The sequence below is a fragment of the Rhinolophus sinicus genome, chromosome 17 (genome assembly GCF_057876585.1).
Source record: "Rhinolophus sinicus isolate RSI-liver-muscle chromosome 17, RSI-T2T, whole genome shotgun sequence".
In the NCBI taxonomy this organism is placed as follows: Eukaryota; Metazoa; Chordata; class Mammalia; order Chiroptera; family Rhinolophidae; genus Rhinolophus; species Rhinolophus sinicus.
The window spans coordinates 149,851,064-149,877,918 of record NC_142517.1 but is presented as its reverse complement, the minus strand read 5'-3'; the positions used below and the strand labels follow the sequence as shown (position 1 = coordinate 149,877,918).

Sequence of the window (26,855 nt, the reverse complement as noted above, 5' to 3'; positions counted from 1 at the left end):
CACTTTGCCTGTTAGCATGGTACACAATAAACTTTCTTTTTCAAGAATATTACCTATGATGTTTACATCATCCACACCGTAGATGATATTCTGAAAGAGCCAACATTAATATTACATTTTAAAATACAGTATTGTTATTGGAAATTAAATATACCTGCTGTCTAAAACAAAACAAAGCATCACAGAAAGAACAAACAAACCCTTAGTCAAACTACAAAGCAACTTCAGGAATTCCATTTAAAATCAATGATGGAGTTTTGCTAAAAATAAGGTAAACTCATAGGAGGTAGCATTTGTAAAACGCTCAGTAACGAAAAATAAAATACTTAAATTTTACAGATGAATTTTGTAAATAACCAAAGCTATAAATCTAGCTTTTAAGTTGCCAAGGTCTCATGTAATTCAGAGTATAAGTATAGAAAGAAAGCTTTAAAAATTATAATTTAACCCAGCAATTGCATTCTGGGCATTTTCCCCAAAGAAATGTAAACTTATGATAACTCAAAAACCTATTACACAAATATGTATAGCAGCTGTATTTGTATATTGAAAATAAACCACAAACCACACAGATATCCTTCAACAGGTGAATAGTTACACAAACTGTGGTACATCCCTATTATGGAATACTACTCAGTAATAAAACAGAACTGAATATCGATACATGTAACAACCTGGATGAATCTGTAAGAATTATGCTAAGGGGGGGGGGGGGAACCGTCCCAAGGTATATACTGTATGACTCCATTCATTCTTAAAATAACGAAAGTATAGAAAGGAAGGACAATTGGTGGTTGCTAGGGATTAAGGAGGTGAAGGCTGAACAGAAGTGGGGGTGTGGCTACAAAAGGGCAACCAGATCCCTGTACCCCTGTAAAGGAAATGTTCTGTATCTTCACCGGATCAACGTCAATATACTGGTGTGATACTGTGTGTAGTTCTACAAAATGTTACCATGGGGGAAACTGGGTAGAGCGTACCCAGGATCTCTATTATTTCTTAGAAATGCATGTGAATTCATAATCATCTCACAATTGAACGTTTAATTTTAAAAAATTATAATTTATTCAAATTTCGTCATAGTGATTATTTGATTATTTGAGGAAGGGACCACCAAATGTTTAAAAGTGTCTCTAACTACACTATAAAAACCAAAGGAAGATCTGCTGCACCTGTTCGGTCAAAAGAAGCTATGACATTTCCTGTTTTATTACTTTTAATGTTTATGTAATTTGATAGTATTAATTTATATTCATGTCATTTTAGTAACATTTTTCCTTTGAAAAACTTCATGGGCTTAAAATTACATCTAATTTTGAGCTCAATTCATGCAAAAGGTATTTATTACTACTTCAATAAAGGCAAGGACCCAGAAAGTTTGCTGAATGTCATACTGCCTAAGTCTGGCCACGCAAGACGGTCTTGGTGCTTGGGCTGTGTATCAACAGTCTGAGAAAGAGCGCTGTGTCAACTTATCTCACCATAATTATAATCCAAGCAATTAAGGTTAAAATGAATATGAGGCTGTTTAAAATCACCTAGATAATGTTTTTAGTATGGAATTTGATATAATAAATTATCTAGCAAGTTGTATTACAAAGGTAATTTTTCATAAGACAATGCAGCTTTTCCATTGAAACGTATATAAAGTTTTGAGAGTCTAAGATCAAAGAGTTTATGAAAGCAGTTTACAAAAGGAAAGAGGGCTCATATTAGGCAGAGAGAAGTTTATCAAAGAGTAAGTAGGTGAAGGTATGCAAAGATTGGAATTCAAAACTCATTCATTCATTTAAGGTATCTAGAAACACTAGAGGACAAGATTAAGCCCTGCTAAAAGACAAAGTCTGTTACCAAGTAGCTCAGGAAAGGAGGACATGGGAACATGGAACCAATACACTGGTCACATTTTAGGATGGTGGATTTATGGATTATGTTGCTTCTATGAAAAATGTATTCAGGATTTCAAACAAGCGACTCACAAACAATATTTTGGAAGATTGACACCTGCCAATATATTGTCCGAAGATTTCAGACTGACATGTATTTTTCATCTGCTGACAGTCTGAGTTAGACTTTTAACAGCTGAGTTGTTTATCACAGGTCTCAAACAACAGCAGTTCTTGAGAAAGTCCAGTTGGGTTATTTTATTCCTTTTTCAGTGCTTTTAAAAAAAATGACGTTGTTGCTTATTTAGTCATTGACAAATTGACAGTAAGTGGAAAATTCCCATCAGTGCACCAGTCTGAGATTCAAAGTAAGATTCAATGAGACCATTTATTCTAGCAGATGTCACAAGAGATTTTCAAAACATTCTTCTGCTTGTTCATAACAATGGAAGGGAATATTTGCAATAACAAATAATAAGTTTGGACTTATAAGGCACGTAAATTCCATAAAGAATAAAGAAAAAGCACAAAACATAATCCACCAAAGCGCTGCTGTGTGAAAACGAAAATAAGCACTTACTTAAAATGACAAGTCTTGAGGCATAAATTAAAGTTCTTCATAAATGTGGCACTTTCATTGTGATCAATTATTTTCCATCATTATGTGTTCAAGTTTTTCAAGAAATATAACCAAAATAATCAAGCTCATCATTAAAATCTTTCCTTATCGTTAGTAGGGAGCACTTTTTAAGATGCAGGCTTCTCCCAAAGAAAGCCACTGATAGTTAATGCAGCTGTCTATCTAGATTCTGGTAACGTATCAGGTAACACACACCTAAAATGTAGGTTTAGCTAAAACCTAGTTAATACAAAATCATTTTACAGCTCATCCTTAATACTTACAGAACATTTTTGCATATTTATTTATATACTGAAGTTTTCTAGGACAATTTTTTTCCATTTCATGTGTCTTATTTTCCCCAACTAGACTGCAAAATTAATCACAGATTCCTCAAAGGTGGAGACTCAATACTGAATCCAAAACAGACTGTAAAATTCCTTGGGAAAACCATTTTTCGGTCATGAGGTCTAGCAGAGAGTCTGATACACAGATGAGGACTAATGAATGTTGGCTGGACTCAAATGAATGATGCATCTTTGAAAATAAGAGGTATCCAAAACAGAACACAATACTTCACACATAGTAGGACTCCAGCAAATGTACGAAGCACTAATTGAGGTCAGTCAGTCCCTCACTTGGACCTCCGGTGGGACTCAGGAATAAGACATCACTTCTAACTAAATCAGTCCTTGTTTCCCATTCAATCCAAGGTACAAGTGTCAGAAAACATGATGCACTTCACTGCAAAGCGGTTATCACTGGTTTCCGTTTTACAGAAGTGTTTACAGTTCTCAGGAAGGTAAGGAAGCTGAAGAACCTATTTAAGTATTTGCTGTGATCATGACACGGAGGATTCATTTAGTGCTGCATACATTAGTGGTATAATTGATTCTCCTTTTTGAAAATAATATACTTATTGCATAAGCAAAGGAAAATAGCCAATCTCAGTATTTTTAAACTACTGTTTATGAATGTATACATATGTAAGTTCTATAGGTATTTTGAAGGGACTATATGATCTAAGAGAAACTCTATTCACTGGATTTTTAAATTGCTTTAAAAAACAACAACACACAAATCTAAGCACACTAATCCAAGTAAAATGTCGTCTTGTAGAAATCCACCACAATTTCTGAACACTGGTAGTTTATCTACATGCAAAAATTAGAGTTAAATGAAAAGTACCTATATTCTATCATGAGATATGGATCAGTGAGTTCCTATGGACATAAAGTGTTCATGGAAATGCAACATGTTTTCAGAGGAACAACTCTATCTCAGTAATTTAATATCTTTGAGAACAAATCAAACCAAAACAAATTACAAGTGAGTCTTTCTCATTTTAACAAGACTAGTCCTCGCTAACCACCACCTAACCACCCTTCTGTTTCTATCCAACTTTTTGGAAACTTTAGTCTCAATCAGGTGCACCACAGAGTGCCTGCTAACGCATGAATCCAAGAGAGCAGCCACCGCCTCAGCCTGGACGGAGTCAAATGATTGTCCGGCAGCAACACATATTGTTAGGACCTGAGTATTTCAGGTACACAACTTCATTTTTCCTCCTTATTCTGGAGGGGAAATTGTAATAAACTCTTGAGAAGACCATACATTCTTACCGAGGAAAAAATGTAACCAAATGAGAGCAGTGAAATACTCTCATCTGAAGGACTCTAGAGAGAATCTAGTCTAACGCCTTCATTTTATAGATGAGAAAACTAGAGCTCAGAGGAGTTAAATGACTTGCTCAAGGGATGCACAGCCAGTAGAGCTAGAGCCTCTCCATAGCTGTTAAACCACTGTCCATTCATTTATATCAAGTATCTTCCAAAGTTCTCTTCTAGTCTTCCTTGTTTTGGAAGTTTCCTGCCAATTTCCAGTGTGATTGTGGACAAAAAAAAAAGGAAGCTTAAAGAGTTAACTTACAAGCTGCATTTTACTCCATAAATGATTGACACTTTCTAGCACTTCCTTCATAGATTGACTTGCAAAGACATTGTATAAAATGACTACTACTTAGAATTACAAATGCAATGGTTGTATACATATTTAAAAAGGTATGTTTTACATTTTGCAAGAGTTTCCACTTCTGGCTCAGGCAATATGATACTATCAGTCTTCACCTTTTAAACCTTACAGTTTGTTAAGGTGTGTTTACCCAAACTTCCCACACAGGTTAGTTGTGGTTACATGCCTCTAAGTATTGCCTACAAAAAGAAGCTATAACTTCCCTATTTTTAAAAAAGCTCTTTTTTATTTATTTATTTTGCTGGGTTCTCTTACTTACATGCACTCTCTTACAAGCTATCAAGCTTTTTATTAAGTGTATTTCTTTCCTGAAATATTCTGTTTAGATGGATAATCATATCAATTAAGATCACAGAAAGCAAGCCAATAATTTGCCTGGCATAGAGTAGATACTACAGAAAGCATCGTAAGTACCACAATGTAAAAATAAAAATGACTTACATATAATTAGTGCTGCCCTGAATCAGGCTTTATTATAAGTGCTTTACATGCATTAACTCTTTTAGTCCCCACAACAACCATATAAGGTGGATACATTTATCATTCTGTTTTATGGATGAGCAAAATGAGATCCAGAGAGTTACATAACTTACCAAGTTATACATCTGGCAAATGGAATTTCAGAATTGAACTATGACAGTCTGGCTGCTAATCACTACTCCTCACCCCCTTAATGGCACTTGTCATGGGTTTCACTCAGTGTGACAGTGAAATCCTAACGACTTTCCCTGGCTTAAGCTACCACAGTTAATCTGGACTGGGGTGGGGGGGGGAGACAGCAAAACCTTGAAGACACTATGTTTTTATCCCTTCCCCTCACTTCCCAAATGATAGTTGAAAGAAAGAAAGAAAGAAAGAAAGAAAGAAAGAAAGAAAGAAAGAAAGAAAGAAAGAAAGAAAGAAAGGAAAAGAAAGGAAAAGAAAGGAAAAGAAAGGAAAAGAAAGGAAAAGAAAAGAAAAGAGAAGAGAAGAGAAGAGAAGAGAAAAGAAAAGAAAAGAAAAGAAAAGAAAAGAAAAGAAAAGAAAAGAAAAGAAAAGAAAAGAAAAGACCTATTTAAGATGAACATGAAGGAGATTCAGAAGTCTCAAAAGAGAATCCCAACTTCCTTTGTTGCTATGATTTAGGGTAGGGGGGAGCACAGGACTGATTATTACATGAATGCTTAAGAAATCTTTTTTTTTTTCCTTAAAAAAATAAAAGACACTGAGGATCTGGGAACTTGAGCTGAAACATATCTTAGATCAATGCAATCCAAACTCAGCATTTTTAAAAGGAGGAAACTATAACCCAAATGTTAAATGGTTTGTCGAAGTCATAAAGTTTAGGGACAGATCTCCTAATTTCACCTCCCTCTCATATCTGCAATTTAAGAGAGCTTACAGTGGACCAGAATTTCAGACACCACCTACCCAGTCTCTTAAAAGTCTATTTGTAAATGGGTTGTGGGTGTCTATGAAAAACTGTATTCCAGGTTCCAGGCCAGGCTCCCAAAGCCTGCATAGTACTCTGATAGTCCCATTTCAACTACACATTTTACCTAACAACTTTTATAATATGGTTTTATGACAAAAACCCAAATCCAGTTTAAATCCAACCTGGAACACTAGGCACCAACTTTTCTACATTCTATGTAAGTGGCCCCTGAAAACGGGCTTTCTCTGCCTGTCCAAGCGGAGGGATGCATTAGTGGTGTGAGTGTGTGTGTGTATGGGGATGCAGACCGGGAGGGAATCCAGATTAGGGAAGAGCAAGATAAACACTCTCGGGCATTTGCAAATCATTAAATTTATATTTAATACAGACAATAACTACAGAAGTCAAACTTGCCCTGGCTGTTGAAAAAAGAGGGTTACTGGTTCCCCCAGCCCCCTCCATTCCCACCCTTCATTTGTGAGTTCTGTACTCGGTAAGGGCTATATGATATATCTGCCTACAGGGATTGGCATCTCCGCAATCAGCGGGCATTATTTGATTCAGGAAAAATGCCTCACAATGATATGACTTAAAATAATTCAGACACTTCCACATTTTAATTTATATATTTTATAGTATTAAAAATTTACAATCCAATCTCTAAAGACATTTTATCATCTGCTATCAATCATTATATACGAGCCATAGTAAACTGTAATATTATCAAGACTACGAACAATAAAATGAACAGCAAGGTAGCCAACATTTATTTGTGTATCAAATAAAAGTAAATCTAAATTATAAAAAGAAAAAAACAATGACAAATGGAATATCTGTGGCATTCTAAGCTTAATTGAAGCGTACCATCATGTAATATCCCCAATTTAGTTATGGTAACATTGCCCCCTAAAAATGAACATAATTCCACTGAATTATTAAAGTGGCAACGTGAGCAACACTTGAGTATTGTACAACTTCTCAGCTGAAGCCAGCCAGCACATAAATTACTGCTCTTTGTGACTGAGGATGTGATCTCTTTACTCTTAAAGAAGCCTGTCATTTCTTACTACTGGACATCAAACTGACCAGCTACTGGTATCACTTACTGGTAGTATTTGAAGCATTACATTCAGATAGGCTTAAAGTTTTGTTTCCTTTCTCTGTTTGCAGCTATTTGTAGTCCCAGTTTGGGAGTGAAATAGTTACTTAACTTCCCATACATATCCAGTCCACTGGCGTTATATTTCAGATTCTTCTTCCCCCTTCAGTGCAGGAAAGGCACTACAAAACCATCTAACACCCTGAATTATCTCCCAGGACACGGAAGGCGTGAAGGCAACTTCCCAAAGTGACATACAATTCCATGGATGTTTATGCCCAAGAGTAACCCTAGAATAACTTTTACTTTATCTTCCAGTTAAGAATGATGCCCATTTTAGAATTAAGCAATTTAGGGATTTGCTTTTTGATTGATAGAAAAAAACATTACAGTAACAAGAATTCTCAAAATATCTTAATATTTCAAAGCAATAAGATGAAGGACTGGACTTACCAAATGAGCTGGCATCATCTAGGGTATGAAAATTCTCTATTTAAATCAATCCCTGATCAGCAACATGGAAATCATTCAGTTTTAAAATTGGCAATAACTGGATTTTTAAAAATTAAATGGATTTAAAATTTTTAATTAAATTTACATTCTTAATTTATATAGCTCAGAAAAGAAAGAAAATTGCATTTCTGACTTTGTATATAAACTTAATCCAAATACCCAAGGTCATTCAATTGTTAAACTTTTCATTAAACTGAGTTTGGTAGTAGTTTCTTTAAATTCAAATTATGATATTAGAATTAGTCACAGAATGAGATTTTGGTTTATTCTGCTTGCAAATGCAACAATAACACACATATTTTTCTGGATGAATGCTAGCTGCCCCTATTTTCTGCTTACCTTCTCTTTTGCTTTCATCACTATCCTGCTCCCTTATCTCCATCCAAAAACAGTATATATAACAATTATGGTAACTGGACATTTAGTTTCCCAATTCAGACTCTTCAGTATAACATATAAAACATGAAATGCAGCACCTTCTTATATAAGTGGGGGGTGGGGAGGGAATGTACTTAGTCAAAACACAGTACATGTTGTTTTCAATTGTGGATTATCACCTGTTTAAAAACTTCCTCTATTCAAATATCTATAACAATAGAATACGTTTCTAACTGAAAGCCTACCTTTACTTGAATAGGTAAAACTTTACTTGTACAGCCAATCCTGTATATGCATTATCTATATATTGAATGGGCTATTTCAATTTCTATTGTAACAGAAACTAAATGTGCTTTTACTTCTAATCTTCCCATCAAATCAAATAAGCACGTGTTAAAGTCTGCTGTAATATGATATTGTTACATAACAAGTTTCCTGTTGGCATCTACAAACACCTTCCAATATCCTACAGTGTTGCTAACTCTAATTAAGAGTTCAACCTCTAAATTAGAAGGTCTACATATCATGGACATACCTGAAAAACAATGTAGCAGCCAAAAAACACAACCTTTCCCAGTGCAGTTTTTTTTTTGTTTTTGTTTTTTTTCCTTTTCTTTTCTATTTCTCCTTTCCATTAGGTCCTTAACTAAAAGGTGCTCATCGTATACTTTTCAATGCCCTTGATCCACCCAAAGTGAGTGCTGGAAGATAGCTAGACAACCAACTTACTATATTCCTGAATCTGATACAAAATAACCAAGTGTGGAGAGGCTTATAGTAAACTCAACCTCCAAAGCAAACTGTGTCAAATAAAAGCACACATTGTATGCTTTTCAACATCAGAAACACTTATTTTAAACACCCGTTGTTTTCATTTCAGGTTGCCATTTTCCATAACTGTTACACTGGCATCAGAAAGATACTTCCATAGCACTGAAAAAGGGAAGCAGTCTTCTACCTTCCCTTTTAAAATAAAAGAATCTAAGACCAATTCTAGACAATTATCTTCTGTCAAAAATTTGCTTTTCTTCATTAAGGAAAATAAAATTTGACAAAAAATGTATACTGATCATTATTGATTTTACACAGTTATAATTACCATTCTTTAAAAGTTGTAGGGCTGTGTTAATTTTTTTTCAAACTCAGTAAAAAAAAAAAAAGAACTGCGACCTCAACTAATAAATTACATCTTTAAATATACATGATTGTGTTGTCCCCGTGTTACTTTCAATGGTAACTGACACGCCCCGAATTTAACTGTACCAGACAGTTCTATCTGTCCCATCGCTGACCAAACACTGCTTCTCTGTTTCTATTCATTATATATTATAAGAGGTCTAAACACAGCCCAGTATGACAAGAAAAATTACAATTCTTATGACAGCAAAGCGATGCATTCAAGATCTCTTTTGCAGTACATCCCAGTCCATGAGCATTAACAGACATTTTTTGATAGAGCTAAAATACGTTGGCTGCAAGCTCATTACTCTGAGAACCTTCTGCACCCTTTCCTGCAGGTTTTCATAAAACCCCCAGAAAAACCAGGCACAATTTAAACCTTGCAAACCAAACTTGCCAAGAACCGTGTGCAGTGATCAATAACCTTAGCTACACTGCCACTGGCCCCAAATTCACGGTCCTGGAGACCAATGCAGCAAAAACCCAAACGAAAGGCTAGATGAAGCCCAACAGAACTGCCGCGCTTCCCCTCCGCCGCCCTCTCTGCCGCATGAAGAGGCAAGGGGAGGAGAGGAGTGAAGCGAGCCTCACCAGCTCCAAAGATGCTCCGGTGACCTCTGACTGCGCGGCGGGAGCTGGGCCAGGAAGGCTCTAGTGCAGCCGCGGCGGGCCCTCTGGACTATGCCCCTGGTGCATTCCTCGCATTCCTGCACAATCTGTCGCCCGACGACGAGCCCGCGGCGTGCGTCCCCCCCGGACACAGACACCTGCCTATTGCTGCTCCCCGAGCGGCCACGGCTGCCGCGGCGCCTCCAGTGCCCGCGCTCGCTGTTTGTCGCACTCAGCCAACACGCAGCCAAACCCCGGCCCCGCGGCTCACCCCTTCGCTTCCCCGGTAGGGGGTAAAAAGGAGAGGGCCGGGCAGCCCCAGCGCCGGGCAGGGACACCCGATCCGCCAGGGAGGTGCCGCAGCTCCACTTCAACTACTGGCAGGGAAAGAAGGAAGCGGCGGCGCAGGAGGATAGCCGGGGAAGCTCGGAGCCGGGGACCCGGGAGGGGTGGAGCGTGAGCATACGCCGCGAGGAAAGAAGGGCGCACTGTACAGAGCCGGTGGGCAGGACCCGCTGGAGTGAGGGGCTCCGGGGGCAAACGCGAGACCGCGCGGCAGCAGGGGCGTGGGAGGGAGGGGAGAGCGCCAGGATGCAAGATCTGGGGCGGGAGGGATGGACAGACGGCCCCGAAAGCTGGGGAAGGCGGGCGCCTCGGGGTGTTGGGGGCGCGGGGCGGCGTGCCAGGAGGGCAGGAGCTGGGAAACCTCCCGGCAGACGTCCAGGGGGGCTCGGCGTGGCGCTCCAGTTCAGGGCTGGGGGCTCTGGATCAGAAAAGGCCAAGGTGGGGAGGGGTCACGCGCGATATGTAGGGGAGACCCGAGGAGAGGAATCACCGGGAAAAGCAAATGGAGGGTGAAACTTGTGCGCCTGCCGGGGGGAGGGGAGCAGGCAGGCGAGTGCGGGCAGGAACACGAGGCGGGGCAGGAAAGCCAAGGCGGCCGCGAGGCGGTGGGGACGGAGTAACGGGAGGGAGGCGCCCGTCCCCCCACCGTGCCCCTCGCAGGCAGGTCCCGGCTGGGGCGCGAGGGGCCGAGGGCCGGGGGTCTCGTGGGCAGGAGTCTCCGCGCTCTCCAGGGAGCCCGCACACTTACTTTCCAGGTTAGGCAGCGGCCGTCGTCGCTCCGGGGATCAGGGACAGCAATGCCGAGGGGTCGCCCCTACGGCACCCGAAAAATTAAAAAAGTGCCGTGGCGGAGCGGCTGCCCGCCCCTCCCTCCCCCACCCGCCCCCTCCCCCGAAGCGGCTCTCCCACCACCCCCGGCGGCGGCGGTGGCCAACTTGCCCCTCTACCCGGTGCCCATGGTGCCGCCTCTGCGGCCGGCAACGACACAGACTCAGCCCCGGAGCCCCCTCTGCTGCCCAGAGGCCGCCGCCGCCCGCCCAGCCGCTAGCCCGCCTGCCCAGCCAGCCCTGTGCTCCCGGGAACGTCAGCACGCCGCCGTCCCCAGACCGGCTCCCCGCCAACCCCATTGGTCGGAAGGAAAAGGCTGGCCCTCCCTATTGGCCCGGCCCTCATATTGAACGGGCCAATGGGAGCTGCGGTTTCAGGTTGCCATAGAGACCGATGCTGTTAAGAGCGTGAGGGCCTGGAGAAGGTGGAGAGTGAGGAGGAAGGTGTCGGTGGCTTCGGGCGCCGGATGGGGGTGGGGGAAAGAAGTGCAGGGGGATTCCCGGGAGCTGGCTTTAACATTTGGCGCAGCTTTTGCTTTGCCTTTCTGTCAGCTCCAGCAGTGAAAGGTAGGGTTTGTTCCTGGCGTCATAGGCAGGAACAGCTGAGCCCCAGTCCTTGAAGGTGAGAGCCTTGGAGGTCGTTCCCTTTTCCCGCGTCTGGGGAGCCCCTGAGGCTATGCCCATTGACCCTAGAGATATGAGTGCAGCTTCTGCTTCTCCAGGTGAGTTTGCTCCCCACCCCTTAAATCGCTGCTTCCTCCTGACGTCACTGAAACTCCTGAATTCTACTTGTTCTTCCCAACCACTCCTTGCCTAGGGCGGATCTTGCCTCTAATTTTTGGGTCCTCAAACTTACAGCCCTACATAAAGGAGATTCAAAAAGCATTTCCTTTGATGATAGTTCGGTAAGGAAACTGACATACTGTATGTCATAAGCTCAACACAGAAGATAATGTGTTCCCTGCTTCCCAAAGCAATCCTCTAATCTCTGTGTTGAAGGGTATTTATTAAACACCTATCTGTGTGTGCTTTCTGCACTATGAGCTGACAGATGTTTGCTCTTTCCCTTAAGAGGTTACAGGGTGGGGGAGACAGGTGACAGAGTCAATCCGTGCTTCTAATGATTTCACAAGAGAGTGAAGGAAATAGATTACAGTTGATGGATTTTGTTTTCTGGGTATTTTCCAGATGATGTCTAAATTTGATGGAAAAAACAGCAACAAACACTGAGCCATGGAATCAGTACACACAAAAATCTTGATCTTTAACAAATCTTTTATTTAAAGTTACGTTGTGCTTGTTTGTCAATACCAACTGTTTTTGGTAAATAGCTTTCATATTTAGATACTGGCTACTAAAATGAGATTTCATGAATATATTAGGCTTTTAAGCATTATATTGCTCTATCATGCAGCCACTAATATTCTTAGGTTCCTTCTTTTGGTGATTTTGCTATTTGTTTATACCAATCTCTTTAGTAAGAAGACTGTCTATGTTACTGCCCCTCCAGTTGGGGCTGACCATATTGTTAGAAAAAGCTAATAGGATTTTGGAAATTACAAATATTTTGTTGAGAGAAACGGATTAATGCTTCAGCAAACTATATGTCTACCTACTGTCCAGAACTTTAAGTTGATAATACGCTTTGCTGTTGTTTTTTATCTTACTGTAGTTGAAGATTACAAACATAGATAAGAATTATTAATGTGATGCCTTGATTGGAAAAATATCTCTCACAATTTGTAGTAATATTTGAACTGAGTTGACAATCCTATGCAGGGTTGGACTGCAGAACAAAACAACTGAGCATGTGAGTCTTCCCTCTAGTTTCAGAATTGGGAAGGAATCACCAGGGGCCATGGAATGCTATCTCATGCTTTGCCATCATGAAAATTAGATCATCATGCTTTTTATTTGTGGCTTTCTTTTGTGTTTGTTTATAAGAGAATAGAAAAGGTAAAATGCAATTTTTTTTTTATAAATAAGACTTATTTTTAATGCACCAACACGATACCAATGATTAATTGTTATTTTTTTAATATTATTAGATGAAAGGGAGATGTGTCTAATGAAAAGAAAAAAGCATTGACATATGTATCCCTTTTTCTTGCCTTAGGCTAGCATGGAAAAAATAAAACAAGAACCAATTCATTTTTTTACTCCAATAATTTTCTTGTATTTTTCCCAGGTCACATGTTTGAAGAGTGTTTTGATATTGTGTATTTCAAGTTTGTAATGATTAAAATGTTACTAAAATCCACCATGATTATTGTCACCTAAAATGTTTTCATTCAACATTATTATTTTCATAATTGTTGAAAAGTTTCTTTTGAACTTGCTCTTGAACTACTAGATAAGGTTAAGAAATTTTATTCCACTATAAGTTTATGCTATCCATTCTTGGCTGGGTCTTCACTGATTCTCTAAGTTCCTTTTCTCATCAGTAGGGTGATCAATTATCAAGGATTCTTATCTAGGGACATTATCCAAGGCACTTCTCCCAAACCTGTCCTATTTCTGCTGTCCTTAAGCTCCCACTGTACTTGGTCTTCTAGTTCTGCAAATGATTTTGCCTTTTTTTTGACTGAGGCATCCACCACGAGCTTCCTCAGTTTAACTTTCCTAGACCTCAGTCTCAATTTTTAAACTTCATCACTTCCTTCAGTCCTGGCTGAGAAGGGGTGTCTATACTTCTCTTCTAAGCTCATACTCCACTTGTGCTCCTAAACATGGGTCATTCTTTTTCCTCCTCCTCCAGGATGTTGCTCTGCTGATTATAATTTCTGTCTTCGGTCATGTGTTCCATCCTTTAATATTTTTTTCACTGTCCCTTAAGTATCTGACTTTTTATAAAACCACCATCCTTCTGCCCTACCTCCATCTCTATCTGTTGGCCATTCCTTTCACCAAGAAACAGTCTGAAGGGAATTTCTCGGGGCTTCTATTTTTATCACCCCCAATATTCTGGCCCTTGAATATAACCAAAATGATTCTGAAGATTCAAAATCCTAACTCATTTTGCATAAAGGTTCCTCCTTTAAAAGCACAAAAGTTCTTTTTACTTGGAAATTGCAGTGCCCGAATTCAAGCTTTCCAGTGAAGGTTAGAAACCATTGTCTCTCACCCTGAGGGTCCATAGAAATGCAAATGTACCTGAGAAGGGGAAGCTTTTACTTGTTAGCCGCACTACCTGTGTGGGACTAACTCCTGGTAATTAAGAGTGGGAAGAGAAGCCTAGGGCAAATCAGGTTAGAAAAAAGGAAGAGGGGTCTCTGCTCAGGCTGACTGGGCCTTAGGGCAAGTTAAAAATGTTGGAAAGAAGGAAGGAGTTTGGCGAGCTCCATCCTCAAAAACAAATGTAAACAGCAAATCCAAGGGAACTTTTTAGTGACCATCCCAGAAAGAGGTCAGTCAACCTCAACGTTTCATGATTATGAAAACTTTGTAACTTTCCAATGTTTGTTGTTTTCAAATTAGCAGAGGCCACAAGGAAAAGGGGGGAGCAGGAACACTGTATCTTCTCATTTTGGATGTATATAGAGAAGGTGAGGGCAGTAAAGATAATAACTCCAAAAAGTACAGGATAGCTGCTACTGGGTTTTTTGTTTGTTTTGTTTTTAAAAGGAATGTTAAAACATACAGGGTGCAAATTAAGGAAAGAAAGCAATGAAGTAAACTGGTCCTAAAAAGAGATCCTAGAGTTTAATAGTTCTGCTCTAGATTTCAGAATTGGAAGTGCGTCACCTCCAGCCCATTCTCTGAATATGTAAATTCTCCCCTGCCCTTAGAGCCCTGCCCAATAGTTACCTGTAAAGATTTTTCTGAAAATTTCCTGACCTTACCCCATGGTGGAGAGGATTTCTGCTTTAATATATTACGGTGGCACTTAACACTCTATATCCAATGTTATACTTATCTCTGTGAGCTTTCTCTCCTAGAATAGGATACATATCATGGTCATGACTATATCACAGTGCCTTAGACGTGCTTCTCACACTAAGAAAAGCCAAAATTCATTAAACCTTTTATTTAATCCTTAGCAGAATTGACCTTCCAATAATGAAAAATTAGAATCAGTAATATTGGGAGGTAATTAGAAAAAGATGGGACCAGAGTTCCAAAGTGGAAAAGTGAGGCAGAGTGGAGTAGAGGTTTTTGCCATGTAGCCTCCTAAGAGAGAAAGGCCTCAGATCTTACCTCTACCGGGACTTATCTGGACCCCTCTGTGAGGGAGGGGACCTATGTGAGAAGCACTGATGTGCTTTGACATCAAGTTATATTCAGAGCTAAGGCTATAAAATTCTGTGCATGGGGGAAAACAGTTGAAACTCAGCTTTGTTGAGCAGGTTAAATAAGGGTTACCTACATTTTTTTCCATTTGAAACATTCAGGATGTTCTGTCTTTTTTGAACACAGTACAATCCTGAGAATTTAATAACTTCATAAAATCAGAAAGGCATCAAACATCTGGTAGATATAACAGACATGTTTCCAGGTATTTATCTCTACAACCCTTGCAGTAGGTAGCCCTGCATGGGCTCATGATCTTCCATCTGGCCCATGGTACCAGCCTGGATGGGGACCTGATTCAAACGTAACCAATTCATAGGCTGACAATTGACCCACAACCTGTAACAGTGCCGATCAGATTTTTCTCCTGGGAATTTGGAATTGAGAACAAGACAGCCAGAGAGAGCAACTGCCTTGGTCCTGATGTTTTCTGGGTTACTATTCTACCCATGAAAGCAGAATAAACTTCATTTTTTATTCCATAAGATTTCTGTTTCTTTTTTTTAAATTAAAATTTAATGGGGTGACACACAATGTGATATATAGATGATGTATTACAGAATTGTACACCTGAATGATTTATATTGCTTATATTTACCCCTAAGCCATTCTTTTCATGGTTTGCCTTTAATGAGTCTCTCACTAAAATATTATGCAAGTATTTCACAACAACACAAAACATATATTATGACCATCTTGTTGGACTATGATGAGCAACAGTCTAAAAATTTCTAACAAGCAAAGAAGAGAAAATGAATGATCTGTCTAGTTGCAAACATTGTCAACCTAAGTTGAGTAAAAGAACTTTATTTATTGTGGTGTCTATTCTTCCCGACTCCACAACCTCAAAGCCTTATGCTCTTCACCTCTCAGTTCTTCCCCTTTGAAGTTGAGGGCAAGAGAAGAACTTTGAGAAGATGAGCAATATCATCGCTTTTTCAAGGTAGAATCATTTTGCCACACCATTGGTATCAAAAGAATGTATTGGAATTAATATTTATTTTATAGATTTATACTAATTTTTTAGGAACCAGGCTTTAAAATAAAAATAAAATCAGAAGATTTACCAGAGACAGTCGTGTCCCCCATTGCAGGGGAAATAGATTATGAAGTTTAAGATCCAGCAATTAAAAGAAAGAAAGGAAAAAAAAAGCCTCTCAGGAGAAAACCAAACTTTATTCAAAATTGCTATAATATATTTTTTCTAAACTATCCAGTTTTCAACAAATAAACATGAGACATGCAAAAAAAAAAAATCAGGAAAGTGTAACCCATATTCAGGAAAATGTGTCACCAATAAAAATGCTGAGTGGGCCAGCTTATTAGATTTAGTTGACAACAAATCCAATACAGCTACTGTAAATATGTTGAAAAACTTGAAAGAAAAATGACTAAACAAGTAACATTTCTCAACGGAGAAATAGAAACTGTGGAAAAAAACAAATGGAATCTCTAGACCAACAGAAACTATCCAATCTGAAGAACAGAAAGGAAAAAAAGGCTGAAGAAAAATGAACAGAGACCCTGAAACTTGTGGGATAGTTTGGAGAACAAAAAGGAAAGGAGGGTTGGAAGGGTATATAAAAAACTATTTAAAGAAGCAATGGCCTAAAAGTTCCCAAATTTTATAAAAATTTTAATATACAAATCCATGAAACTCAATAATCTTAAATAGAATAAACATAAAGAGAACCACAACGAGGTACACCATAGACTGCTGAAAGACAAAGATGAAAAATTTTGAAGCAACAGAGAAGAACAACTCATCATGTACAGGGGAACAACAACAACTTTAATAGCTGCCTTGTAAGAAACAAAAGAAACCAGAAGGCAGTGAAGAACATATTCAAAATGTTAAAAGAAGAAAAAAATCTCCATCAAGTATTCTATATTAGGTTGGTGCAAAAGTAATTGCGGTTTTTGCAATTATTTTTAACCTTGTAAACCACAGTTACTTTTGTACCAACCTAATAACAAAACTGTCAAAAATGAAGGTGACAGTCCTCATAAATGGACCGATGTTGAAAGTATGCTAATTGCTGTGTATAACCCATACAACTGTCAGCTTTGAGTGAAGCCCAAAGCTAAAGAAGGCAGACACGAGGCACCTGACAAGTCAACAATTAATTTTCTTTTGTAAAGCAGTTCTTGACTCAGTGTTAACCCTTGATATCAAATGATCACCACACTAAAATGCTATTTAAAATACTAAATTTAAAGTTCTTTTCCCAAAATAAATTATTGGAAAATATGACCTCATTATTTTCTTAATTCCAAAGCTTTCTGTGTGCTTCATAAAGGTGGCAATAAGCTGACCAAAGCAGTAGGAAAGAGAAAATAAATCACATGCAAGAGTTCTCCCCACATCCTATCATCCAACTGTGGTACTTGGCCCTTTCCATTCCTGGGGCCCTGTTTCCTTTATACACCAGTTCAGCTCGCTGTTATCACAGGATTTGCAAACAACTGGTTACAGTTTCGGGTGGGACTAGGGGAGCAAGTCAACAGCACATGCTAGTACTTTACCATGTCAGGAACCAGAAGTCAGGAATTGTTCTACTTTGCTGTAATTTAATAGATTTTTAAAATGAAAATTAAATCAAGAAAATAAATGCAGAAAAGCAATTAACAAGATCCAACATCCATTCATATAAAAATGCTCAACAAATTAGCAATAGAAAAGCATTTCCTCAATCTGATAAAGTACATTTATAAAAAAGTTACATCTGAGCTCACATTTTGGTAAAAGACAATGCTTTCTTCCTAAGGTTAAAAATAAAATGGCATCCACGCTCATGTCTTTTATGTAAGACTGTACGGGAAGTTTTAGCCATGTAATAAGGAAAAACCGAAATTAAAAGCATATAGATTGGAAAAAAATAAAGCTGTCTTTATTCACAAATGACATGAACCAACACATAGAAAATCCTAAAGAATTACAAAAAACAGTAGTAATACTAGAAGTAATAAATGAATTTAGCAAAGTCATTAAGATACCAGACCAATATAAAAAACAAACCAAAAAATCAATGGTATTTTTGTATCCTAGGAACTAGCAATTTGGAAACGAACTTTAGAAGACAATTCCATTAATAATAACATGACAAAAAGGAAAAATTTTAGAAAAAAAGTATAAGATTTCTGATAAATAGATTCAGTGTAATCCCTATCAAAATCCCAGCAAGCATATTTTGCAGAAACTGACAAGCCAGTCTTAAAATGAACATGTCTAAGAACAATATCCCCTAAACAACAAAAGAGGAAGAATTACAATATTTAATTTCAAAACTTACTATAAAGTTACAATAATAGAATATAGTATTGGCATAATGATAGGCATTTAGATCGATGAAACAGGATAGAAAGTATAGAAATAAATCCTTACATTAATGTCAATTGGTTCTCTATAAAGATGCCATGGTAGTTCAGTGGAGAAAGGCATGTCTTTTTAAGAAATGCTACTGGGGCCAGAAGGTATTGGCATGAAATATTCAAAGTGGATATTCCAAATCTTGGAAAACCAAGATTACTCTACCTAGCAAAGCTATCACTTAGAATCAATGGATTGGGAAAGAGCTTTCCAGACAAGGAAAAACTGAAGGAGTTTATCTCCACCAAACCAGTATTACAAGAAATGTTAGAGACTTTTTCAAGAATAAGAAAAAAGATTTAAAAAATATGCATAATAATATGGCAATAACTGCTTAACTATCAAGAAATACTTCAAATGTAAATGGATTAAATGCTCCAATCAAAAGACACAGGGTGGCTGAAATGGATAAGAAAACAAGACCCTTACGTATGTTGTCCACTAGAAACTCACTTCACATTAAAAGACACACACACACACAGACTGAAAGTAGAGAGGTGGAAAAAAGACATTTCATGAAAATGGAAAGGAACAAACAAAAAAAGCTTGGCTAGCAAAACTTAATACCAGACAAAATAGACTTTAAAACAAAGACTATAAAGAGACAAAGAGGGACCCAGTAATCCCATTTCTGGGTATTTATTCAAAGAAACTCAAAAGACTACTTCGAAGGGACATGTGCATCCATATGTTCATTGCAGGATTATTTACAATGTCCAAGATGTGGACGCAACCTGTGTGTCTATCAATGGAGGAATTGTTAAAAAGTAGAGAGACAGAGAGAGAGAGCAAGAGAACATATGTATAGTAGAATATTACTCAGCCATATGAAATCTTGCCATCTGCAGCAATATGGATGGACCTAGAGGGTATTGTGCTGAATGGAGTAAGTCAGACAGAGAAAAACAAAAGTGACATGATTTCACTTATATGTGGAATCTAGAGAACAGAATAAATGAACAAACAGAACAGAAAAAAGCACATAAATACAGAGAGCATTTTGATAGTTGCCAGATTTGGGGGTGGAGGGTGGGAAGATATGTGAAGTAGGAGAGAGGATTCAGAGGTACAAATTGGTAGTTATAAGATAGTCATGAGAATGTAGAGTTAGCATGGGGAATATCGTCAGTAGTATTGTAATAACTACGTGTAGTATCAGATGGGTACTGGATTTATTAGGGTGATCACTTTGTAAGTTATATAAATGTCTAATCACTATTGTACACCTGAAACTAATATAATATTGATGTCAACTGTTATTAAAAATATTTTTAAAAAGTAATGCTGCTAGGATCATTAGACAACTATATGCAAAGTAATGAACTTATACTCGTTCATTTCTCATACACCATACAGAAAAATTAACTCAATGTACTTCATAGACCTAAGGACTAAAATTATAAGACTTCTGGAATGAAACAGAATACAAAATCTGTGACTTTGCTTTAGGCAACGATTTCCTAGAGATCTGCATTATGATCCATTAAAGAATAAATTGATAAATTGGACTTAATAAAAAGTAAAAGTTTTGTCCTTCAAAAGACAGTAAGAAAATGAAAAGACAAGCTATGGACTAGGAAAGAATTATTTGCTAATCATAATCTGATAAGTGACATATCTAGAATATGTAAAGAAATTCTAAATTTCAGAAGGAGGAAAGCAACTCAATTAAAACTGTGCAAAATATTTGAATAGACGTTTCACCAAAAAGTTATACAACAGATTAGCAAACACATGAAAATATGCGCAACATGATTAATCATTAGGGAAATGCACACTGAAAGCACAATACAATACCACTACACAACCACTAGAATGAGGATTAGCAAAAGATTTGATAATGCCAGGGATGTGGAAAACGGGAAGTCTCATAAATTCTGGAAAACCATGTGAGAGTTTCTTAAAAATATAAACCAATTATAAACCAGCAATTCTAGTTTTAGAAATCCACTCAAACAAATAAAGACATATGTCCACATAAAGACTTTTACATGAATAATAGTAGTACTATTCATAATAGAAAAAAAACAAACTAGAAATAATCCAAATGTCTATCAACTAATGATTAGATAATTTATGGCAAAGTAGATTAATATTTAGCAATAAAAATAATGAACTACTGATACATGCTGCAACATGGATAAACCTCCAATATATTATGCCAAGAGGAAAAAAGCCAGCCACAAACTGGTATCATGTTGCACTTCCAAAAAAAGAAAAAAGTATAGACAGAAAACAGACCAGCTATTATCTTGGGCTGGGATAGGAATATGGAATGCAAGTGGTTATGACAGAAATTTTTCAGGTGATGGAAATGTTCTAGAAGTGAATGGTGCTGATGGTTGCACAATTTATTTTTATGAACTTTATAAATTTCTACATTTACTTGAAATAATTACATTGTACTCTTAATAATGGATGTATTTTTGTAGAATATAAATTAGATCTCAGTAAAGCTATTACGGATAAAAATTTAAAAAATGACATAAGCACATCATCTTGAAACTTTCATATATGATCACTTAGTAAATTTGGAAACTATTTTCTAACATGATGGAAAATCTTCCATATAGCATTTCAGTGGAATTAGACCCCACTTGTTAAACATTAAAGAAAAAAGAAAAAAAAAAAAACAACTTTGCAAGGAAAACTGATTGATAGCAGGGAAGTCAGAAATTTACTGAAGAAAAAAACTAAACTATAACTTTGTGTAATTAATGAATGGAATTGAAATTTGAGTATCATAATTGTGTACATGAAGCCAATGTCGCACTACTTCCATATCTGTTTTTGCAGTATCTGTGTTAGTTATTACAGCCTTTATCACCAAGTATGGGAATGATCTGAACTTAGACTTTGAATTCTTCTATGATCATGTACTAAACCAAGATTTTCAAGGTAATGCAACATTTTCCATCGCATAACTCTCACTAAAATTTATTTAAATTATCAACATTATATATGGCAGTATTTTTTTGTACTTATGGATTTTTCTATATTTGTGTTTTTTTCATGTACATAATGCTAGCACACTATTACACTTAAAGAATTTACACTAATTTTAGAGGTGTGTGCTCAAAGATGTTCAGTAATAGAGGTATGTGTTTGAGAATGTTTGGAGACCTCAGCTTTGCAATATCTTTCGATAAAATGTACGTTCTTTCCTTCATATTTTGGTTTGTTTGTTTTTGTTCATTTTTAAGTTTTCTCTTCTGTGTTCCCCAGGTAGTAGGAATAAATCTTTGAAGACTACATTTTCACCTTTTTTTGTCTCTTTTCTTTGTCTTGAAGATCACTTAGATCATTTGTCTCAAATAAGACACATTTCTTTTTTTTTTTTTAACATTTTTTTAGACACATTTCGATCCATAACATCATCACAGGCGCTGATCATTATCACGATCTAACCTGAGTGAAGTCAGTGAAATCTCAAGTGGTATTGAGCAGAGTATTCTTTTGACACATCCAAATGATGTAAAAGTGAGACGTAAGTAAAAAATGTACAATAAAAAGAAGACTCAAGAAGTTGCTATAAAGTAGAAAATTTGAGAAAAGAAAAAAATTCTACCCACACAGAATTAATGGATTTTTATGGTCAATAGAAAACCTGATTTCAAAATCCTAGGCTTTCAATGATTTACTATTTGACCTTGCAAAAGTCACTTATTTTTCCACTGCGTCTGCCCCACATATGAAAGTGAGGCTTAATATAATTCTCCATTCTCACAAACAGTAATGGTTAACTTTTAAACTTAAAAAAATGTAAAATGCGTAAACTTACGAACTTTTAGTATGAGCATGCTACTGTACCTACATCTGATCGTAAACAAAAGGGTGTTTGGTATCTAAGAATTTATCTCAGAAAAGGACTCCTCGTTTCCACTTTACGTTAACTTTTCTTTTTGCTTTGTTCCTTCTATTTGTCACCATTAGGTAAAAAATGTCTTTATTAACTAACATAGTCTGAACTACCATAGGTAACATAATCTTCAGCATTTTATTAACTTCTTGTATATCTCCCTTTTTTGAAGCCTCTATATACAGTTTTCTCATAGGCTTATGTAGGTGGTATGTCATAATCTCATTGGTCAAATATGCTTAAATTTAATGTTTTCATCCAATGTTTTTTAAACAATCAGTTTTCTAAAATCATTGAATTTTAGAGCTGGAAAAAAACCCTTAGACATTACAAACCAGCATGAATACTGACCATATAACTACTAGCCTAAGACTCTTTCCATTCAACCTTATCAATCTCTCTAATAAAGAAGAATTAATATCACTTAGACATTTCACTGTGTTTGATATGTGTGTGTGTAACTAAATTTTCCAAAACTAAGATAATGTCAACTTAAAAATTTTATAAGGATAAAACAATAGAGGAAAAAATATGCAGTTCTACCAATAATTCTCTTCCTTGCATTTATAAATGACTACTTTATCTACATTGCTCTCCTACAATATTATTTGTCTACTGAGAAGATGATACCTTCAGATATTTTTGTATTTAATCTTTAGTATGTATACAGTGCAGTTATTTTTTACGTTCTTGGAATTGAATTAAAACCCTAATGACTCCCACTTCTGTGTTTTAAACGCTGACAAACTGTGTTTGATACAGTTGGTGGAAGAGCACTGAGCTCAGCCAGCATATCTGGTTGGGTTCTAGCCTTCCCTTGATACTTGCTTCTTCAAGTCTTAGACAAAGCAATTAATCTCTCCGGCCCTGTGTTTACTGATCTGTGAAATGCATCAGACTAAAATCTTCCCTGGGTTTAGATTAATTCATTTAGAAAATGAAATACTGAATGATCTCATTCTAAATCTTGGCTTTGTTTTCTTTTGAAAGAAAATGTTTATCACTTTGCTATAGCCCTAAAGTCTATTTCCATCACCTTCTTTGTTTTCATTTTTCCATAAACTCTCTTCAAAAGACTTCCTTTTTCTTTGTTCAAAATTTGACTCTTCTCTTAATTCTCACTTATATCTTGCCTTCCTTTCCCTCCCCAGGACCTTATTTTTACCTTAACAGGGAAACAGCTGTTTGGGAAAAAAAAAGCATGAGTGAGGTCCACTTCTGTGTATGTTGAGAAGCACCACCTGTGAGTTGTCTCCCTTCCTGGAGGGAGTAGAATAGAGAAGTTACACGCATGGGCTGAGGAGCCAGACTGCCTGGGTGTGCATCTGGTCTCTGCCCCTCAGCAACTGCATGATCTTGGACCTCAGTTTCCTATTCTGCAAAATAGGAACAGCAGTGTTACCCAAACATTAGTGTGAGAATTAAATGAATCAAAATAGATGAAGGTTTTAGGATAGTCCCCGGCTCATAGTAATTGCTCAATTAATGTTGGAGATTATTGCATCCCTCTCTCCATTGACCCTCATAAAATGTAATCACTTGAACACAGGCTGAAAGAGGACATAGTACTGCTGAGGCACAGGAATAGCTCTGGGTGAGTCGAATGCTGTGTTCTTACAGTTCAGGGGCCTTTTGTGACTCTATTCCCGACTCCCTGCCCTTTCCCTTCCAGACTTCTGGGATGTAAATGTTGGGCAAAAAGTATGATAAAGAGGAAGACTGGCATGATTTGCAGGTAACGTGCCTTTCATTTAATTTACAGAAACGACTACATATGGTAACTTTTTCTCTAAGTAAATTGTCTGTTTGAAATGTAATTTTTTGCTTTCTGTCACAATGCTGAACTGGCACGCCATAATTATTATACTTTAAGATGGTAAAAAAAATCTCAAAATTTGTCCTTTGGGCAGGCCTATTTATATAACACTCCATTTGAGAAATAGCACTGGAAAAAACGATTCTTAGCAAAGAATATTAATTGATGAAAACGTTTCTTTACTAACAATGTAATGGAAGCAATCTGTTCTTAGCTCTTTCAAACTATAAAATAGAATTGGCCATTCATGAACAAAAGGCAATTAAATTTATTTTCAGTGCTACCTTTTACAAATTTTTGTTTTTGACAATGGAGCTCTTTTAAATTTATCAAACAGATTTTTAAAATAAACAGCTCTTTTAGTAAGGAAAAGGCAGACAAATCTAATAGCAAGATTTAAATTTGGGTGCAAAGTGTAGTTCCCACCTCAAAATTTAACAATATGAGTTATTTTTAAAGAAGTGGTATTTACCCATTCTGATTAAGGAGTCCCATTCACCTAATGTTCTATAGCGCGAGCATAACAAATACGTCACATAAAAAATAAAAGCACAAGAAAAGATTTTTGACTGGTAAAAAGCCAAAATTCTGCAGCATTTATAAAACTCGTACTGCGCATATCTGATGAACATGGAAGATATTGGATTTAGAAAAATCAATGAATATTTCACATTTCTTCACACTCTTCTAGGATGGACAGAAAACAATATTAAACAATATCTTTTAAAAAATACATGTACTTTTTTCCAGTATTTATTGAATACTACTCAATAAAGTACTTGTGTTTGAAGCTCAAAGAAATACATCAACAAAAGCAGGAATTTAAATTCCTAAGACATAGGATGTCACATAGCAAAGAATTTATCTTTTAATAATCTTCAGCATAATTTATTTCAAATACTAACAGAAGAGGAAAAGTCACATATTACATGATCATGTAAGATCATGTAATGATCTTTTTATTGAGATCAATAAAAAATCCAATTTAAAAAGGGGCAGAGGAATTGATAGACCATTTTCCAAAGAAGACATACAGATGGCTAACAGGTACATGAAAAGGTTCTTAACATCACTAATCATTGGGGAAATGTCTATGTATATTTTTGAATTCAGTATGCTATTTATTAAGGAGTTTTCTATGTTTGTTCCTGAGAGACATTGGTCTGTAGATTTCCTGTAATTTCTTTTATGGTTCTGGTATCAGGGTAATGCCAACCTTATAAAAAGGTTTGGGATATGTTCCCTTCTCTTTTAATGTCTGAAGGTGTTTGTTTCTGATTGGCATTATTTATTCCTTAAAAGATTGATAGAATTTACCCTGGAATGTTCTGGGCCTGGAATTTTGTCTTTCAGAAGATTTTTAATAATTCATGTAATTAATTTAATAGATGTAAGGCTATTCAGATTTCTGTTCTTCAGTAATTTTCGATAATTTGTTGTATTCAGGAATTTGTACATTCAACCTGAGTTGTTGTTGTCATAAAGTTGTTTATAATATATTCCCTTGTTATTCTTTCAATATGTATCTGGTCTGTAGTGATGGCCCTTTTTTCATTTCTGATAATGATAATTTATACCTTCTTCCTGTTTTTTAATCAGTCTAAAAGTTTATGAGTTTTACCAATTTTTTCAAAATTCTACATTTATTTAAATTCTACATTTATTTTCTTTAGTTGTCTAGTTTCTACTTTAGGTGTTGACAAACTATAGCTCAGTGGCCAAATCCAGGCCACTACCTAATTTTTTAGATAAAGTTTAGCGTAACCATACTTATTCATTTACCCAGTGTCTGTGGCAGCCTTCATATTTACAACAAGTGGGTTGAGTAACTGCAACGGCGACCCTATGGTCTGCAAACTTTAAAATAATTATTAACTGGCCTTTTATGGAACAAGTTTGCTACTTCAATCCTATTTAATTCGTTTTTTTCTCTTAATTCTCTTTTTTTCTATGCTTACTTTGGGTTTAATTTGCTCTTCTTCCACTAATATTAGTAGTTCAAGCTATCACCTTTCCTCTGAGCCCTGCTTTAACTGTAATCCACAAATTTCACTTCATTGTAGTTTCATTTTTATTCAATTCAAAATATTTTCTAATTTCCATTGTCATTTCTACTTTGACCCATGGATTATGTAAAAGTGTCTTGTTTATGTTAACCACCCAAATATTCATCAACAGATGAATATATAAACAAATTGTGGTATACACATGCAATGGAATACTACTCAATAAAGCAAGGAAAGAATTGTTGATACACATAACATAGATAAAAGCCAACATAATTATCCTGAATGAAAAAGTAAGTACAAAAAGTATATATTTTGTGATTGTATTTACATAAATCTAGAAAAATGCTAACTAATCTATAGTGACAGAATGCAGATCAGTAGTTTCTTAGGGGTAAAAGTGTAGAGAGGGACAGAGGGACTAATGAGAAAGGGCATAAGAAAAGTTTTGTTGGGTCATACATATGTTCAGTGTCTTGATTGTGTGTGGTAATGGTTTCATGGGTACTTACATATGTCAAAATTAAGGTGTATAATTTATGTGGAGTGTATTGCATGTCAATTATACTTCAATAAATCTGTTTTTAAAAGCATGTTAATTTTGCAATATGCAG

General features: G+C 36.8%; 2 protein-coding genes across 21 annotated transcripts in view; one reads left to right on the top strand and one right to left on the bottom strand.

Moving 5' to 3' along the window:
- PKP4 (plakophilin 4) overlaps positions 1-11,136 on the bottom strand; it is a 228,528-nt gene extending 217,392 nt beyond the window's left edge. For 4 of the 13 annotated variants that reach the window (XM_074336691.2, XM_074336702.2, XM_074336692.2 and 1 more), the window contains exon 1: positions 10,822-10,979. The gene's annotated coding sequence lies outside the window, so the exon portion shown is untranslated. Of the gene's footprint in view, positions 1-9,710; positions 10,246-10,821 lie in introns of those variants that run through there. The other 9 variants (XM_074336670.2, XM_074336698.2, XM_074336705.2 and 6 more) reach the window with 5 other exon arrangements.
- Positions 11,137-11,302: 166 nt separating this feature from the next.
- CCDC148 (coiled-coil domain containing 148) overlaps positions 11,303-26,855 on the top strand; it is a 259,617-nt gene continuing 244,064 nt past the window's right edge. For 2 of the 8 annotated variants that reach the window (XM_074336774.2, XM_074336757.2), the window contains exons 1-2: positions 11,339-11,622; positions 24,092-24,154. Coding sequence is in view for 2 of the 8 variants with exons in the window: in XM_088794553.1 (XP_088650679.1) it covers positions 11,577-11,622 (46 nt within the window). In the remaining 6 variants the exon portion in view is untranslated. Of the gene's footprint in view, positions 11,623-21,914; positions 22,048-24,091; positions 24,155-26,855 lie in introns of all 8 variants that reach the window. The other 6 variants (XM_088794553.1, XM_019727195.3, XM_074336742.2 and 3 more) reach the window with 5 other exon arrangements.